General features: G+C 38.2%; 1 protein-coding gene across 6 annotated transcripts in view; it reads left to right on the top strand.

Annotated features, from left to right (window-relative positions):
- Positions 1–20,000, top strand: part of ZEB2 (zinc finger E-box binding homeobox 2) — a 130,094-nt gene that overhangs the window by 107,189 nt on the left and 2,905 nt on the right. For all 6 annotated transcript variants that reach the window (XM_035008092.1, XM_035008093.1, XM_035008094.1 and 3 more), the window contains 5 exons: positions 6,741–6,929; positions 7,630–7,844; positions 10,481–10,589; positions 11,524–13,493; positions 14,944–15,124. In XM_035008092.1, the coding sequence (XP_034863983.1) occupies positions 6,741–6,929; positions 7,630–7,844; positions 10,481–10,589; positions 11,524–13,493; positions 14,944–15,124 (2,664 nt within the window). The remainder of the gene's footprint in view (positions 1–6,740; positions 6,930–7,629; positions 7,845–10,480; positions 10,590–11,523; positions 13,494–14,943; positions 15,125–20,000) is intronic.

Here is a 20,000-nt window from a genome sequence, read left to right on the forward strand (position 1 = left end):
ATTGTTGGGGCGCCTGGGTGGCTCAGTCGTTAAGCGTCTGCCTTCAGTCTGCTGAGTATGGGCTTCTTTATTTTATCTTTTTTATTTAAATTCATTTAGCCAACATATAGTACATCATTAGTTTCAGAGGTAGTGTTCAATAATTCATCAGTTGCATATAACACCCAGTGCTCATCATGTGCCCTCCGTAATGCCCATCACCCAGTTACCCTATCCCCCCCCCCACCTTCCCTCCAGCAACCCTCAGTTTGTTTCCTAGAGTTAAGAGCCTCTCATGGTTTGTCTCCCTCTCTGATAACTTCCCATTCAGTTTTCCCTCCTTCCCCATGTGGGCTTCTTTAAAAATTCAATACAGAAGACTAAATTAAAAATAATTTTCAGGGCAACGGGGTGGCTCAGTCGTTAAGCATCTGCCTTCAGCTTAGGTCATGATCTCAGGGTCCTGGGATGGAGTCCCGCATCCGGCTTCCTGCTTCTCCCTCTCCCACTCCCCCTGCTTGTGTTCCCTCTCTCGCTGTCTCTCTCTCTGTCAAATAAATAAATAAAATCTTTAAAAAAAATAAAAATAATTTTCTGTTTTCTTATCATCTACAATATCAATAGAAAGACTATTTTTCTACCAGATGATGAATACCTTACCTAGATTTTGATTGCTTCTCCAGGTCCCTTTGCGTTGACAAAGGAAGTGAGTAAAAGTCAGATTATATGATAAGTGCATAATTTCTACGTTATACTGAGAAGTATCCATATATATATATATATATATATATATATATTCCTTGTTATACATTTATGTATACATTTATACATTATGTATTTATATGTCTGTATATTGCAGAACCACAACCATTTCATATACATATCTCTCAATATGAGAATCACAGAAGCAGGAAAACAATTATAAATCAACACCATTGTTGGGGCGCCTGGGTGGCTCAGTCGTTAAGCGTCTGCCTTCAGCTCAGGTCATGATCCCAGGGTCCTGGGATCAAGTCCCACATCGGGCTCCCTGCTCGGCAGGAAGCCCGCTCTCCCTCTCCTACTCCCCCTGCTTGTGTTCCTACTCTCGCTGTCTCTCTCTGTCAAATAAATAAATAAAATCTTAAAAAAAAAAAAAAAGCACCATTGTATCCTCATCCCAAAGCACACTCTCTGGCATTAGTAGGCACTCAATAAATAGTTATTAAGCAGTGGGATGGATGAATGATTCAACTCGGTTTTTTACGTGTATTTACTTCAGCTTTTCTAGACCCTCCAAGATATTTTCTTTTCCGTAAGAATTATTTATTGTTCATTTTATGTTCATTAAAATGGCTTGGCATAATATTCAAACATATTTCTTCAATTTTTTAATGAAAATGGAAAACATGCTGGGTACGAGATCAGTTATAATAGAGTACCTGCCTTCCTACAAGAACACATGCTCATTACAAATGAAGAAAATAAATGGCGAAGGGATGGAAGTAAATAGAGAAAAACAGAAAAAGAGAAGGAATGAGTATCAAGGTCTCATTATGATTTAACTATTTGTGGACACTAAGCAAACCTCACTTTTAAGTATCTTTGAGAAAGTGTCCTAAAACAGTTATGGGAGGTGACTGATTTTGAAGACCAATACATCTCTTTCATTTAGAGTTCTATTAACATTGCTTCTTTTTTAAGCAATAACTTTAAAAGTTAATCCATATTGATAATTATCATTATCTAAGAATATCAATATCTAAAGTAGACAGAAAACTATTTATGAAAGTATCATTAATAAGCAACATTAGCAAGAGTGAACATACTGACAAGAAACATGAAGCTTTTCTAAATTGAAGCAACCTAGAAATTTATCCTAACAATATTAAAAATACACATGGTGATGAAGAAGCATTTTTAATTAATGAATTTTTGTTTTTGTTTTTTGTTTTGGGTACAGAAAAGTTTACCTAACCTTAGGGGAGGTTGAGATATTTGTAAGACACTAGGGTAAATTTTAGGACTAAATGCAAAATCTCCAGAGAAGGTATGGGAAGAAATTACTTTGAGGTTTCTTGTGAATTTTTGTTATGGTTTGATCATAAATATCATGCAAATATCCTTTGTCAGTGTATTTTGGCATTTCTTCCAAGGAGACAAGGAGTGAAGAGGATTACAGAAGAAAAATAAAATAAAATTTTAAAAAATGAGGTTGATTTTACACTAGAAAAATGCAGTGGGGAATTCTATAACTTTCTAGTGAATTTTCTACCTCATTCCTATGTCCACAATATAGTATTACAAAATCTTTGTAAAAACCAAAAATGTAAACTGCTATACAGAACCAAAACTTCATCCTCCTCAACAAGTTTGAGAGTAACCAAAATTTAATCCCATTATTTGTTCAGATATAACAATTAGGGTGATTTGGCATCTCAGAGATTGAAACACACATAGCCTGAAGTAGAAAAGGGAGTTTTTCAGCTCACAGACTCTAAGGAGGTTTGACAACAGAGCCAGTGGATGGACACAGGTACAGCTTGGCCTCAGGAGCAAATATAGCTAGAAATGTACTGTCAGGACTTGCCATCTTGTCTTTGCTTTTCTCTTCTCTCTGCATACCTGCTTCAGTCTCTTTCTTCATAAATCTTCTTACCTTACATGGGATATATCAGTTCCTTTGTTCTACATCTTATAGCTACAGTCACTTGAAGGAAATAAACTCCCTTGATGCTCCCTTTTGGACAGTCCTAAAATCATAAGGCAAGGATTTGCTGACTCAGTTGGATCCATTGGCTACCCCTGCACCAATCAACAGTTTGGCCTAGAGAATGGAGGACTAAGATAGGTTCACTTTAGGTGCCGATTAATCCATTGTGGCTAGGAGAGCAGAGTCATGCAATAATAAGGCAATTCCCTTGGGTACCATAAAGTTTGACAATAGAGAATATGGGGAGCCATTCCCAGGCAAAGGAGAATGTTGTGGTACTGGGCAGGAAAACCATATGTTACAAGTACCCATAGCAACACCAAGGAAAAAAGCCACATTACATCTGGGTGGGTTATGCCTAGACTATTTCATGGAAGTCTAGAATATAGCCCACTTAAGTGACTCTACATATATGAGATGTATAGCTAATAGCATATCTTTATACCACATGAAGAAAATCTTGATGGGGCAAATGGATTTAAATGATTGAGTGCTATCTTCTTCATGAAATTTTTTTGATCACTCACCTGAACCCTACCGAACTCTTGTAGGTATTTATGGTCATCACTACACAGTTAATCACATAGTTGTTCTAGAATTGCCTGAATAGCAGGCTGAATTCCTAGCTCAACTGTGGGTATCTTACCTTATGCTTCCTTTTACTAGAAGACTTCTATACCAAGATTAGCGTTAAGCACATAATTTATTCCACATTCATTCCATAAATGATTCTTAAGAGCCTACTAATTTCTAAGCAATATACTCAAAGCTCAGGGTACAAAGATGATCCTTAAAGAGAGCGTATGATTTGTCTTTTGTCCCTATCACACTTGACATAGAAATTTAGCATAGGCAAATTTGACCTAGCAAGTGAACTGCCTTCCAAATACCAGTAGTGTTGTTTCTAGATGCAGTTTAGTTTGCCTATCCAGAAAAATCAGAATTTTCCCCCTGTTGAAGCCAAAAGGCTATTAATGCAAATCCCATTGAATTTGCATTTGGTTACATTTCTGATGGAAGCATTCATATGCAAATGAAAATTCGTGAAAAGATAGCCAGATAATTCAAATAGTTGCTGAAATATCAAGATAAAAGTAGGATGTTAAAATGTCCATCCATCCATTTTTACTAGGTTACACTAAGGATCGTTAAGTGGGTCAGTGTTCTTAAAAAGCTTAAATAAGTCATGCCTTAAACACTTGACAACATTCTAATAGGTCTGGATTCAGAAAGGAGCTGTTAGATGACTTTCTACTGCCACAGGGCTGAAAAAGAAGTCTGTCCCTGGTCAAATCAGTCAAGTTGCTCAAAAGAGGTTCATCTTTGAGCCACCATCTTGTCCCCTTTATCTTTTCTTGCGTTAAAAACAAAAGGTGATTTCTGATAGATGTAAAGGCATTTTGATGATCCACAACAATGAACCAATAGTTTGTGCAAGTTGGCAGTTCTTCGTACTCTCTAGGGATTAAATGGTGCGAGTTAAATGACACCATCACATTCACTACCAATAAATACCATTTGGAAAGCATCTGTGGCATCATAAGCAATCTTCTAAAAGATTTCAGACTTGGGGGTGCCTGGCTGGCTGAGTCAGTAGAACATGCAACTCTTGATCTTGGGTTTGTGTGTTCGAGTCCCACATTGGGTGCAGAGGTTACTTAAAAATGAAATTTTAATAAATAAGTAAAGAAGAGAGTTAAGACGAGATTCGAAGAAAAGATTTAAACAAATTTCAAGGTATAAAATCGTAATCTACTATTACACATTCCAAACCTATATTCGAAGGAAATACAGGTGCTGGAATCAGACTGTCGCTCTTGTTCAACTTATCAGAAGCTGGAGGGGCAAGAGGGAAAGTTTTGAGATCACACCATTCAGGATTGTTAGCACTTAGTTTAATAGTCTGCAAAGTGTGATTCTCCCCAGTTTCCTTTTATTTGATGCAATGTATTGGTTCATAGTTTCAAGTGTTTTTAGAATTCCGGTGCTCCGTGCTTTGGTGACTCTCATCTGTCATCCATCAAATTTGGAAAGCCTGAACCTAGGATAAGGTCCTAGCCTCTCCCTCCTTGGCACAGCCAATCCTTCCCCCAAGGCTAGTGTTTTCACTTGTTAAATATCTCTCAAATCCAGCCACTTCTCATAGTCTCCATCACCAATTCCTTAACCTTTATCTTTGCCTGGTTTATGGCAAGAAACTCCTAACGGGTTTCCCAGAATCGACTTTTCTTCTCCCGCAGCCCCTACCATACAATAGTCAGAGCTGTCATTTAAAAATGCAGATAATTCACAATTTCATCCAATCATCTCCTTGCTTAATACCTGTCAATGGCTTCCTGTTTCTCTTAGAATAAAAGCCCAGTCTGTAAGAGGGCTGCCGCAGGCCGCATGTTCTGGTTCCTGCTTGCCTCTCCACCCTCGCATCGTATTGCTTCCCTTCGCTGTCTGCACATGAGCACTGTCTCTTTAGGTGGTGAAAGGCACCACGCTCCTTCCAGTCCCCGCATCCTTGCATGCGCTGGTCTGCCCCAGCTTCTACAGCTCGTGAACTCCATGCCTTCTCCATTCAAGTTTTCCTGATCTTCTATACTCCATCGGGTTCCCTTGCTGCTTCTTTCAGACTACCACACAACTTCCTGTCCTAATACGTATGTGAGTGTGTAACGTTATTTTTATTTTTGAGAAAATATCAGGTGTACTGATTGTTCTCGTGTCTTCCTGAAGGATGAAACTGGATCTGTTTTTTGCTTATCAAAACAAGACATGATACCTACCATATACCAGTCATTCAGTACTTGTTGAATTAATGGAAGTTTCCGCTTTCTGTTCTTTTCATCTATAATCCACAAGTTTGTAACAGTGAAAGCAAGAATAAAAATGAAAATAAAAAGAAAAATTGACCAGCTTGTTCGAACATCACCCTGCCACAAATGCTCAGAAATAACCAGTATGGCAAATACTGGAATATCTTTTATGGCAGAGAAGGTGAGGTGAAGAATATAGGGGAATCAAGGTTAACAGCTCTCAGAAACTACGAAAGTAGGACTCCACCATTAATTGTGCTAGCAATGGACTTGTATTCATCTACTTACTGTAGCAGACACACTCCCCAACACTGTCTCATGCATAAAAGTGTTTATTTAGGGTATTTAAGCCACAGCTTATTTCAGAAACGTATCTAGAGGTTTCAAATGTACAAAGTCTTGTGACACCGTTGCTAAAATTGATTTGCAGCTATTATTCATTTCATGGGAATAGAATCATAATGACAACAGTTAACAATCATATCAAAATCACACAGCAGTATAGCCAGTTTCTTTTGCTTTTATTAAGTCTTTCTGTTAATTCTATTTTATTTCTATTTATGAGCTTCATTTTATTTTCACGCAGCTTTAAAATACTGAGCTAAATATTGAAATCATAGGGCGAGGTGAAGTGCCACATCCCATGATTCTTTAACTAAGTCCCATTATTATCTCTCTAGGAATATCTATCCTTTCGCATCTGTGTCAGACTGTGTAGTCCTGGCCATCTGTGATGTGCAGAGTGGAAGGTTAAAAGTTTATATTTAGCAACAGGATGTATGTGTGGTTAGGCACGTTAAGTTTAGTGGACAATAAAAAATTAAATATACCTTTCTTAAAAGAAAAGGAAGGTTTATATAGACTGTTAAAGTAGCTTTGGGCTCCTATTATCTCTCATGTTTATGGATCTTAGAATGTAGCTCTTTTTTTCATTTTTTAAATTTTCCCTAAAAAAATATTTTAAACTATCTTTCATTCCTGGTGAATTATGCGGACCCGTATTCCAGGAAGAGGAAAATAAAGATGTGCCTATTTAATTTAAAGCAGGGTGTCCTCTTTTTTTTTTTTTTTTTTTTTTTTGCATCTATTACAAGAATAAGCATTCAATCAATGACTGGTCATCTGTGACACTTCTTACAAATAAACTAGGTATTTGTTGTCTTTTTGCAAGTCAACATTTCGTACTAACAATGATGTAAATGGACTTGGGTCCCTCGGAAGAAGGCCCCCGCAAAGACATTTATGATGTCCTCTTATGATTTCAGTTAAGAATGCAAATTGCACATCAGACTTTGAGGAATACTTTGCCAAAAGAAAACTGGAGGAACGCGATGGCCATGCAGTCAGCATCGAGGAGTACCTTCAGCGCAGTGACACAGCCATTATTTACCCAGAAGCCCCCGAGGAGCTGTCTCGCCTTGGCACGCCAGAGGCCAATGGGCAAGAAGAAAATGGTGAGGCTGTAATTCATTTTTAGCCACTACACTGACCTCTGCAGCTGTTACAATTACAAATGCACTACATGCCTGGGTGTTTACCTTAAAATTTGAAGAACAGCTGCAGAGGCATGGAATTTCATGAGCAAAGATTAGAACTGTAATTTTAGGGTATTGTGAAATTTTTTTTGTCAGCAAATTTGTGTCATTTGTACATCCAATAAAGAACAAGAACAATTAGAGCCCATTTCTAAGAGATAAAAATATCGGAATTGATTCCAATGTTTCTGAAATATTTCTCTTTTGAGGAACAAAAAAAAAGTTTAGAGCGAGTGACCCTCGCCTTCCCTTTCTTCTTTACTGACACCTGAAAAAGCTCTGGCCGGCTGTGAATTCCCGAGTCACATGTGACCAAAGGTTTTTTACCACGAACTGTCAGTCACCTAAAGAGAATTTCCTCATTTATCAGCTGTTCAAATTTCCCCCCAAAAGCGCCAGTAATTAATTAACTTCCCAGCGCAGCGTGAGCTGATTCCGACAAGTCTGTGCTGGGCGCGCGCGGGGACCGGTGCGCGCGGGGGCCGGGGGCAGTGATGGCGCTCTTGCGGAGCAGATTGCAGTGATTCCTGTCATACCAGCCCGGGCAGGCAGCCCATTAGCTGCCATTGATTTACTGACCTTTTGGCCTGCTTCTCTCCCTCTCGTCTCTCGGCTACAGACCTGCCACCTGGAACTCCAGATGCTTTTGCCCAACTGCTGACCTGCCCCTACTGCGACCGGGGCTACAAGCGCTTGACATCCCTGAAGGAGCACATCAAGTACCGCCACGAGAAGAATGAAGAGAACTTTTCCTGCCCTCTTTGTAGCTACACGTTTGCCTACCGCACCCAGCTCGAGCGGCATATGGTGACGCACAAGCCAGGGACAGATCAGGTGGGGGGTTGGTTTTAAGTGATTTCTTGCTATAATAACCCCTTAGAGAAACGATATTGCTTTGATTGGCAATCACTATTAATTTTTCATGGCATTTTGAAGATGCAGATCTTTTAATGGTAATAGCTTTAATTGAGGTCTAAATGATTTTTTGATGGTCTCTTCTAATATGATTTAATAGTCTTATGTTCACGATCGAATGAGTGTGTTAATTTCTAATTTAGAAATTTTATTTGCACTTTAACTTGACTTTAGTTTCATTTTTATGTTCCACAAAAAGTGAATGAAATCGTAGCATTTTAATTATACATTATTAAACATCTCAGCAATTTTAATTCCATTTTTCACCTAGTTTTACTCAGAATTTTTTTTTTTTTCATATAGGATCTAAGCCAGAGTAAAAGAAGTGTGTATTTCTTTCATTTGTCATATAACACCTTCAGGTACTTAGAGTGTTTTTACAAGCTGCTACTAGTTTCTGAAATCTAATTAAGTGGGTTTTTTTTTAATCAAAAAGGCATATTATACGTCTGTTTATATATATATAAAATAAACTGGATTGATACTACAATATTGGACGTACATTTAAAATGATCCCTTTTGATTTGCATGGCTATGGCTAAATGTTAAGATTGTTCTGCCTCTTTTGGCTGATTTGTGTTAAAAAATAAAAACTCAATCTTGAGAGGTAAGCATAGCTTCTTAAATCCTTAAAATGTTTGAATAGGAATGATTCACAGTGTCCCTTACATGTTTTAGCAAAACTGCTCTTTCTGTCCTCCTGGGAGAAATGACTGCAGATTGGTATTACGTGTTTGAATGGTAACAGAAATGGTGTGCCTGAAGTCCCAGTAACTGGCCTTACAGATCTGGAAGCCTCCTATTTAAGCCTTGCTACCGTATCAGTTTAAAAAAAAAAAAAAGTGTTAAACCGGACATCCTATAACATTCTTATGCTTCTTTTTTCTTGTGGGCATTATTTTCTTTGAATTAGGAAAATGAGGATAACCAAACACAATCAAGACATGGTGATGATACTATATTATGGGATCTTACTATTGTAAAAGAACAGCTCAGGAAAATCATTCCATTTCTATCCGATTGGGCTTGTCACCTGAACGTTTTTCAAAGTTCACTTACAAAAGCTATGCTTGCATAGTTACACTTACGTAACAGTTTATCTCCCCTTGCTTATATGCACAAAAACTCGAGGGAAAAAAAAAAGTGCCTAGATATTTATCTAGCATAACTGCTTTAAATTTCACATGCAGAAGTGTGATTGTGTTGGCGCATTATGAATGGTAGCTTTGGTGTTGAAAAGTCCCCTCATTTGCTCATGGCATTTACAATTAGTAAATTAAAATGATTGTATCATATTAACAGTGGCACAACTAAAGTTTATAGTAGTCCTCTGAGGGCTGTGGGGGGAGACAAAGCAGCTGTTGCTGTTTGTTTATGCAACTCAGCAACATATGAGCGCTGGTCCCTCAATGGCGCTCCGCGGGCTGGGCTCCGCTTGATCTTTGAAGGTTGCTGCTGTTTGAACAAACCTCCCTGTGTCCCATGTAACACCATCTGTCTCACTAGGAATGTGGGAAGATTCAGCACACCCTAGCAGTTGTCATACCGCTTCTGTGCTGTCTTTTTGCAAAAGGCTTTTGTGTCATTGCTGCTTGAAGAAGGCTGACCTCCTACCTTGAGCATCCAGAGTGGATGACTGTATTTTTTTTTTTTTTTTTTTTTTTTTTGCATTCTAAGTCACAGTGCTTTTTTTCTCTTGTTCAAAAAGGTCAGCTGTGTTTGATTATATCTTTGCTGCTTTTAACTTGTCTTTTCAGCAAACTTTTTTTCTCTTTTGTCCCTACTCCCTAGCACACTACTAAAAAGGAAAATGAAAAGTCGTTGAAGTCTTTCCTACTGGCCTGTGATAAAACTGCTCAAGCAGCTAGAACCCAAGATGTTGTCTCTTGCATTTGATAATGAATCAAATCTGATATGCAACACATCAGGAAAAACAGGGTTTACATTTGCTACTAGCACAGTGAATGGGATATTTAAACATGCTTATCGTGTAATGAAATATTTATAGTCAAGAATTTTTTTTTGTTTGTGTGTGTGTGCTTTTTTTTTTCTTCTTTAAAATTGATATCGCTTCAGTATCAGCTCTACTTTTACCCTGATACAGAAAATTTGATAAAATTAGCTCTTTGCATGGGGAGTTTTTTTGGAGGCTACTTAGAATTTTTCAGGATAATATTTATTTTTTTCCTTGACAAAACAGTTGCATTCCAACAGGGAATCTTCAGATTTTAGAATGTGCAGTAAACCACAGACATCTTTACAATTATACTTTCTCATCTCCAAAGGCTCAAAGAAACATTTTGGAAAAGAGACTACAGAGATAATTCTAAAGCAAGTGTTGGATGCGCATGTGAAAGCACTTTTTTTTTTATTTGTTCCAATTTTATTGCCAACATTATCACCTTTATTGCAACTCTGAAAGACTGGGCAAATAAATAAACATGCACTCAAACCTTTTGGCCTGTCTGAAAAATAGAGGCCTTTTAAAAATATTTGTAACAAATTTCCTTTGTTCTTCCCGCACAAAACTGATGTCAGCCTTTCTCCTTTTATAGCACCAAATGCTGACCCAAGGAGCAGGTAATCGCAAGTTCAAATGCACAGAGTGCGGCAAGGCTTTCAAATATAAACACCATCTGAAAGAACACCTGCGAATTCACAGTGGTGAGTAGCAGAGGTGCTGGTGCTCACATTTGCGTTTTGTTTCATTAGGGGAGTTTTAAAAGATTGTTTAAAATTTACGCAATCCTGTTTGTAGCTTTTTGGAACTACCCTTTTATTTCGCAAACTACGTGAGCCTGCTTTGCCTTCATGAGCCTTGTGGTACCACCTAAGTAGCATGATCTTACAAAAGGAAAAGGAATGTTTAGACTTCCTAAAAATTGCAAATGCTTTGATTTCTTACAAAATCTAGAGGCTCCTTTTTTGTCCTTTCAAACGCTCTTCTACAGATTAAATATTTTTGACCTGAAGAAACTCGGCTGGCAAATTCTGAAAGGTGTTCATTTTTGATACCTAACCATGAAAGAAAACACTGAAGAATTTTGGATGAGAGCTTTTGTATGATAAATGTTCCTTGATTCCTGGGAGCTGTATAGTACAAAACAACATCCTACCACTGAGATTTCTTCTTTATAACTATTTTGATAGCTCTGCCAAGCATTTTATTACCAAATTGGATGCTATTCAAAGGACTAGTTGGATTGGTAGAATCAATGGGATCTCTACAGGGTTGATTAAAGCCATGGCTACACTTCCCTTTAAATACTGTGACATCTTTATGGTGCTATTGACCACACATTAATCTGACACTCTGTTTAAATAGGAGGCTGCCGATGGCAAGACAAGATTTGGGATCTTGGCTGAAAAAGGCATAGATAGCCCTCACCTTCCACTGCTAACATCTTGAATTATGTTCTCCCGGGGTAGATAAAGCCCAGCAACAGTTAAGGCCACATAAGTCTAAGCTAAGCACCTAGAATGTAGAGGTACCCCACTGTGTTCCTTCCATTTGGTTTCACAGATTCTTGCATTGGTGGACAATTGCAATCGTTACCCACTCGAAGATATGTAATGTTAATTTTGATTATCATTTTAGGTGAAAAACCGTACGAGTGCCCAAACTGCAAGAAACGTTTCTCCCATTCTGGTTCCTACAGTTCACACATCAGCAGCAAGAAGTGTATTGGTTTAATCTCCGTAAATGGCCGAATGAGAAACAATATCAAGACGGGTTCTTCCCCTAATTCTGTTTCTTCTTCTCCTACTAATTCAGCTATTACCCAGTTAAGAAACAAATTGGAGAATGGAAAACCACTTAGTATGTCTGAACAGACAGGCTTACTTAAAATTAAAACGGAACCACTAGACTTCAATGACTATAAAGTTCTTATGGCCACACACGGGTTCAGTGGCACTAGTCCCTTTATGAATGGTGCACTTGGAACCACGAGCCCTTTGGGAGTTCATCCGTCTGCCCAGAGTCCAATGCAGCACTTAGGTGTAGGGATGGAAGCCCCTCTACTCGGATTTCCCACGATGAACAGTAACTTAAGCGAGGTACAAAAGGTTCTACAGATTGTGGACAATACGGTTTCCAGGCAAAAAATGGACTGCAAGGCTGAAGAAATTTCCAAGTTGAAAGGTTATCACATGAAGGATCCATGCTCTCAACCTGAGGAACAAGGAGTCACTTCTCCTAATATTCCACCCGTAGGTCTTCCAGTAGTGAGTCATAATGGTGCCACTAAAAGTATTATTGACTACACATTAGAAAAAGTCAATGAAGCCAAAGCTTGCCTCCAGAGCTTGACTACTGACTCAAGGAGACAGATCAGTAATATAAAGAAAGAGAAGCTACGTACTCTAATAGATTTGGTCACTGATGATAAAATGATCGAGAACCACAACATATCCACTCCATTTTCTTGCCAGTTCTGTAAAGAAAGTTTCCCTGGGCCCATTCCCTTGCATCAGCATGAACGTTACCTTTGTAAGATGAATGAAGAGATCAAGGCAGTCCTGCAACCTCACGACAACATAGTCCCCAACAAAGCCGGAGTTTTTGTTGATAATAAAGCCCTCCTCTTGTCATCTGTACTTTCTGAGAAAGGAATGACAAGCCCCATCAACCCATACAAGGACCACATGTCTGTACTGAAAGCGTATTATGCTATGAACATGGAGCCCAACTCTGATGAACTGCTGAAAATTTCCATTGCTGTGGGCCTTCCTCAGGAATTTGTGAAGGAATGGTTTGAGCAACGAAAAGTCTACCAGTATTCAAATTCCAGGTCACCATCACTGGAAAGGAACTCCAAGCCGCTAGCTCCCAACAGTAACCCTCCCACAAAAGACTCTTTATTACCCAGGTCTCCCGTAAAGCCTATGGACTCCATAACATCACCATCCATAGCAGAACTCCACAACAGTGTGACGAATTGTGATCCTCCTCTCAGGCTAACCAAACCTTCCCATTTTACCAATATTAAACCAGTTGAGAAATTGGACCACTCAAGGAGTAATACTCCCTCTCCCTTAAATCTTTCCTCCACATCTTCTAAAAACTCCCACAGTAGTTCTTACACTCCAAACAGCTTCTCTTCTGAGGAGCTCCAGGCTGAGCCTTTGGACTTGTCATTACCAAAACAAATGAAAGAACCCAAAAGTATTATAGCCACAAAGAACAAAACAAAAGCTAGCAGCATAAATTTAGACCATAACAGTGTTTCTTCATCATCTGAAAACTCGGATGAGCCTCTAAACTTGACTTTTATCAAGAAGGAGTTTTCAAACTCAAATAATCTGGACAACAAAAGCACTAACCCAGTGTTCGGCATGAACCCATTTAGTGCCAAAACTTTGTACACAGCTCTTCCTCCACAAAGCGCATTTCCCCCTGCCACTTTCATGCCACCAGTCCAGACCAGTATCCCTGGGCTACGACCATACCCGGGACTGGATCAGATGAGCTTCCTACCACATATGGCCTATACTTACCCAACTGGAGCAGCTACTTTTGCTGATATGCAGCAAAGGAGAAAGTACCAGCGGAAACAAGGATTTCAGGTACAGAGACCTACCCTTTTGCTCTGAACAGAGGAGACCTTGAAAATTATATTACATTGTGTATGTGCATGTTGCGGGCGGGGGTGGGGGGCAGGGAGTCTTAGCGAAAAAAAAAAATTAAATGCTGTGTTTTCAACAGACATGGCAGAGTTGGTTTTCACTTGAACCTCAAGCTGGCTGGGCTAGACAAACAAATGGAGAATCAGTGGAACACGGAGCTGTGGAAACACAGCTGCCTTACGAAAGATAAAGAACTTCAGACTTATTTTTGAGGTTCATTTAGATTGATCTGTATGCTTTTACAATTATACAGCCCTGATGGTATTTGACAGGACTTCCATAGATGCTTAAAGTTAGCGTCCAGAACAGTCCCCTACTTGTGCAGATGTCCACAGTTCACAATCTGCAATAAGACGTGTATGAATCCGATATGTACTTGGTTTTATAGAAAATAGTGTACTTGGGAGAGCATTTTAAAACATATTTTGTATATTCCGCTTGACTTCTGATGGACCTTTCAAACCGGTAAATAATTTACGGGTTTCCGATCCAAAAGCAGGTGTGTTTTAACAACATGGAGTATATAATCCCTGTTTGCAAAACAGGAGCATAAGTAGCTGTGCTCCTCTATAAGGGCTGTGCCAGTCTTCCTATTTACAGTACGTCTGCCCTCTTTGTAAATGTGTTTAAGCCTATTTAATCTCCTCTAATATTAATTAGTGCAAACGCAGTCTAAGAAAACGGAACTGTGAGCTAGCAAATGGAAATGTATGTTATCATGCAAGTTTGCACTCCTTTGGATCAAGACAAAATAAATATCAAGAAATTTAATAATTTACTGATCCACATTCATTATTGCTCAATGCTGAAGGCTGTTTTAACATAGATAGAACATTGATAAAAAAAGTGTTATTAATATTCCCTATTTCAAATTAGAAAATTAAATATAAAAATATAGCTTGAGGCCTTTAGTTGGTAGACATACATTTAAATAGATTGCATAATAATAACATTTTGTACCTAAATATAAAATTCAATTAAAATGGGGTTTCTACAGCTACAGATCATTTCTAAAGTTAACCACACTGGAAAATACACAAATTCTGATGTTTGATTTTCACTGGTGGATATTTCCTGATATAAAGAAAACTGAGGATTTTAGAAAATTTTATTTTTCTCACCTTCAGAGTTGACCATTTTCTACCCTTAAAAAACAATGAGCTCTACCATCTAGGGCGGAGGAGGTTTATATTTTGGTTGAAGGGTGAGACCTCATACACTGTTCATGGAAAGTAGTAGGATTTTTTGTGTGGGTTTTTTTTTTTTTTTTCTTAATGAGATCGATGAATAGCAAGCACTTTTGAGGTTCTCCAAATGTCAGCCTACGTGAAGTTGTTTGGTGTAAACACAAAGAGAGGAGACTGTGTTGAACTATGTGATTATATCACAGGGAGAATTGCTTGATGGAGCACAAGACTACATGTCAGGCCTAGATGACATGACAGACTCCGACTCCTGTCTGTCTCGAAAGAAGATCAAGAAGACAGAGAGTGGCATGTATGCATGTGACTTATGTGACAAGACATTCCAGAAAAGCAGTTCCCTTCTGCGGCATAAATACGAACACACAGGTATGAGTGACTTTGACTAGCTAGTTAGAGCTTCCCGGCCTGCTGCACATTTCATAATATTTAATGAGTACGCTTCTGCGACATAAGATGTAGCATATGCTGATACCTTCAACAAGGAAGAAATAATGCTTTTGCCCAGCTCCGTAGGACTTTTTTGTTGCCTGTTTATTGGATCATTCATGTGTTTATGAGTGTGCTTGTCTTCATATCTTTCAAGTTACTCTGGAGGCCAAATTCACAGGTCCTGTCGAAGGTGTATGTAAGTGGCCAGGGCAATGAAATGGCATGGCACAAGCCAGTTATTGAAAATATGTTCACATTCCCAAGTTGTAGTGACTTGCTCTATGTAAAAACTTAATGAAACGTTCAGTCAGTGATGTATTAGATTTATCATCCAAACGTCAAGTAAGCTGCGACTTGGAGGTGGTTCTGCTTGGTCTTATAAATTGGCCATTTTTTGAATACAGCGGAAGTGTTAGTACTGTGAGAGAAAAAGGTATAAGTAAAGTAATATGCCAAATGAGCTACTGAAACTACTTCTATTTGGAAGACTAAAATAAAACTTTCTACGTTTAATTAGCTTATTTCCAATTCATGCATTACTAACTAGGAACAATTATACAGAGTTGACAAGATAGCAGCCTAGTTCTTCCCTATGGTTCATAAGAGAGATAGTGGGTTAATTTTTAAAACGAAAGGCGAAGGACCACAATGCAAAGCAGCGCTGGTTCCCACAAGCCAAGATCCGATCTGCAGCTCCGCAGTGGAACTGCACCCATGCTCACTCCCTCCCTCCTCCTCCTTCCACCTTTACCACAAAGCAACTCAGCCTCACCTCCCAGTTCCAAATTTTCTCCTCTAGAAATTTGGCATGCTGTACTTGCCCTAGATGGGAAAAGAAAGAGTGTAGGGTCTCAATCAAAATATTGGCAGGGGGAAATTATATAAAAACACTCATTCTTAAACAAGAAAGTCTACTATCAAACATTTTAACATAGAGCGAAAAGATTAGCTTAACAGTGCTTTTTGGGGAAAAGTGGTGAAAAGACAAAAAAGAAAAAGATAAAAGAAGAAAGGGTAACGTGAGTACTTTCTGCTGTATTCTAAGTACCTGGTGCCCTTTTTAGTGATTGAAAACCATCGTTGGGCAGTACTCCTCCTCCTCACCTTCCCTCTTCCCTCACTGGGCAGGTGTGGGAGGCAGCCAGAGAGTGGGAGGAAGTCGGGGGAACAGTAGGTGTTGAGGGTATTTGTGAAGAGAACAAGGTTGATCAATAACAGTACCCCAGTAATCTCTCTTTCTTCAACTGTCTGATATTGTTATTATTTTAAAAGTTCAATTAATGATATGTTAAAGGCAACCTAGTTTGAAAAGCAAGTCCCACTAGTTTCTATACTTGTGTGATATAATTCCATGTTTGAAACGTCAAAATTTTCCTAATTTTGTCTTTTATCAGAGGTATCTGTAGATGTTTTTTTTTAGTACCGAGTCCTACTTAAATATTTATGAAGATATTTTTATATCTAAATTTAATATTTTAATCAACGTCAAATATATTTTGTATTTCATTATTCAGCTACAATAGGCACATCACTGAAGGCATCTTTCCCTCTCTGATTGATTTTATTATATGACCATATGCAAACTCTATCATTTACTACATGGTGAGTGTAAAACTTTTATTTTAGTGAGGGCTATCATACATATTGACATCCCGTCAATATCTTTATTTCTTATAAACGAGATAGTCCATAAACTTCATAGGCATATTGATAGTCAAGAGACCCAAAAGTTGACAAACACAAATGTGCATAGTAAATTTGAAAAATATGCTGTATTTAAAAAAATTAAAAATAAAGTGTTCTGGTTCTTTAAGATGTGAGAAGATCTGCTACCTAGAAGTAATGTATAGCAACGAGATCCTAACCATACAATAGTTTCTTTAAACGTGTGATTAATTATCCTCCTGTTGCCTTCCTAGCTTGTCAAGTTTCCAGTGTGTTAACTTTTTGGTCTCTTGACCAAACATCTCATGACATTATTACTGTCACTGTATTAGGTTCCATCACCGTGAAGTTCTTCATGAATTCTCTAGCACTGTGATGTATGTAAAAATTTAGTCCATTTTCCTTCCCTAATTGGGCCCCAGAAGCCTCTTATTTGTTTATATTAATTACTAGTAATACTTTGAGAATGTACTAATATGAAAATTGTATGTGAGAACAGTCTCTGGGTTGATTAATTCTAAGGTTGGGAAATGAAGCTGAATCATCATTTGATTATGTGCTGATTTTACAAATGTGTCATTGATAAAGTGTGTTTGTTACACCTGTCCACAATTTAACATATAGAATGGCTTAAATTAAGAAGGAAATTATGAGCTACTTTTTCTTGAGATCTTGTGCTCTTTTACCTTGGCCTGTTTCATTTATTTCCTAGGCAGACACCAAAGGCATAATGCTTAATTTTCCTTACCAAGGGCGTATTGCTTGCTTGCTTTTCCTGGGGCCTGGGACTGGGATCGGGACTGGGATGCTGACTTCAATGGGATTAATTGTCACAAGCCAGGACGGTGAAACACAAAATCTGAAACTCGTGTTAGGCACTGTCAAGAACTCATTTGTATTCCACTAAAATTTAAATCTGACATTTATTGAGTACTTTCTTTATTGAGACACTGTGGTAGGTACTCTTAAACCTACCTTATTCAGAAAAGTAATAAAAATGTTTCTACTTTTGAGTAGATAAAGTCAAAGTTTTAAATAAATTACCAGTCAATTTTGTTTCTCAGTTATATGATAATATTTTTCATACCACAAACCTTCCATTTATTAACTTCAGTTATCATTCTAGCTGTCAGGTGAATCATGAACCTTGAGATTAGGGGAAAAAAATTACCCTAAAAAAGTTTTGATTCACTCAATGTCAACTTGGAGGTTTTTCTGAATCTTGTTCATGTGGAAATTTAATTCCAGGAATCTTGATTTGAATCAGGTAAACCTAACAAACAAATTAAAAAGAGATGAACGTCCAAGGCAGCCCCTACTTAAATTGAATTTATTAAATACTTAACCAGCGACACTTCTGGACAGTACTAGAATATTTAGTGCAAGGTATAGGTCAGTCCCCCCCACCCCTACCCCCAAATTCTGTCCTTTGCATGGCATAATAACTGCACATTTTATTCCTTCAGATTGTCAGTTCATAATGTAGAATTAATATATTTCTATTACAAGCATGTTGTTTATTATTGATTGAATTCCCTGAAAATTGATTGCCTGTAACCAAAATATCTATGTAAGAGACTGCAGTTTAATGGGAATCCCCCAAGCATTTCTAACAGGCCTTGAAACTTGTCCTGGAGAGTGTTTGTTCTCTCTCAGGACACTGCTCTGTGTTTTGTTCCTTTGGAGAAGAGAGAGGCGTATCAGCTGTAGTCACTGTGATAGGCATTCATGATTATTCACAGCCGATCCATGAAGTCACCTAACTGTCCCACCTTCTGTGCTCCTGAGCTGATGAGACATCCAAAGGAGGTTGTAGGACTGTTCTACCTATGCACGCTGTAGCAACTAAAGCACCGAGAAATTTTTCATCTATAATTTCTCTTCTTTCCATTCAGATTTACTTCTTCCATGTGCTCTGCTCTTTATCTTGCTTACGACTTGGGGAATTACTGAACGTGTACTGATAAAAACGAATAAAATGATCTAACATTAATTGAGTGCTTACTATGTGCAGTCCTTGTACTAACCACTTTACCTACATTGCCTCCTTTACTCCTTATGCCTGGGGCCACAAGTTAGGTCCCCCAAATGACCTCCCTTTTATCAACAAGGACCCTGATTCTCAGAGAGGTTAACATGCCTATGTTGCACAGCTGGTTGTAAAAGATGGACTCGAACCGAGGCAATCAGACTCCAGAACCCATCTTCCCTATCTAACACTGCACCATCCTGCCCCTATGAATGAATCGCCACTGTCAGAAACGTCTTATCCTTGCTCCCGAGAGCATCCTTTTCTTTAAGGTCCAAGTACATACGAGAGAGACCTAATTCATGCACCGTGACTTGAAGTCTTCTGGAAGACCAAACCTCTATCTTTTTCCCAAATATACTTCTGCTTCCTGTTAAATGACCTTCCCAGAATGGTGGTCTTGTCAAATGGAAAAGCACGCTGGCTTTCCTAACTCTTGGCACTCCGTTGGATTTCTCTTTTCTCTTATCCAGCTTACCTCATTCAAAACATCTTCTCTAAGAGCTGAAAAGTGGTTCTCGTGTGGTTTGAGTTATACCTTTTTTTTTTTTTTTCCCTTCAGGCCATTAGCTGCCTTGAAGTAGATTACCAGAATCTTCCTTATTTCCAATACAATGAGTAGTCACCAACAAATATTTTTCTAATTTCTTCTCTTGCAGGTAAATAACTTCCTATTCTAGAACTTAGTACTAGCCTTACCACATCTGTCATCACTAAATTTATATTGGACGTTCCAGTAAGATAAAGACCATTAATGAAATAACATATAGCAGCCTACAGCGTTTTCTAACTAGTAGCATGCCCTAGAGGCGTTCAATAACATTATTAAAGATATTTGATTACTAACTGAGATTATATATCACCGTATAACTGAATACCTGAAGTGTGTAGAATGGGTTCCTAATCTGATAACATGACACTCAGCAAATGAAAATGGGGTTGAATCTACTAATGCCGGTTTTTAATTTAATTTGCTGAAATGCAAGTTTGTATTAGGAAATATAATCACATAGCTTCATGTGTGTTATGATAATACCTAGTGCCCTACATGACATTTCTGCCTTTAACTCTGGAGCCTCATTCTGATTTTTTTTTTTTTTTTTTTTTTTTTGTCCATTC

The sequence above is a fragment of the Mirounga leonina genome, unplaced genomic scaffold, assembly GCF_011800145.1.
Source record: "Mirounga leonina isolate KUSES-001 unplaced genomic scaffold, KU_Mleo_1.0 Mir_151, whole genome shotgun sequence".
In the NCBI taxonomy this organism is placed as follows: domain Eukaryota; kingdom Metazoa; phylum Chordata; class Mammalia; order Carnivora; family Phocidae; genus Mirounga; species Mirounga leonina.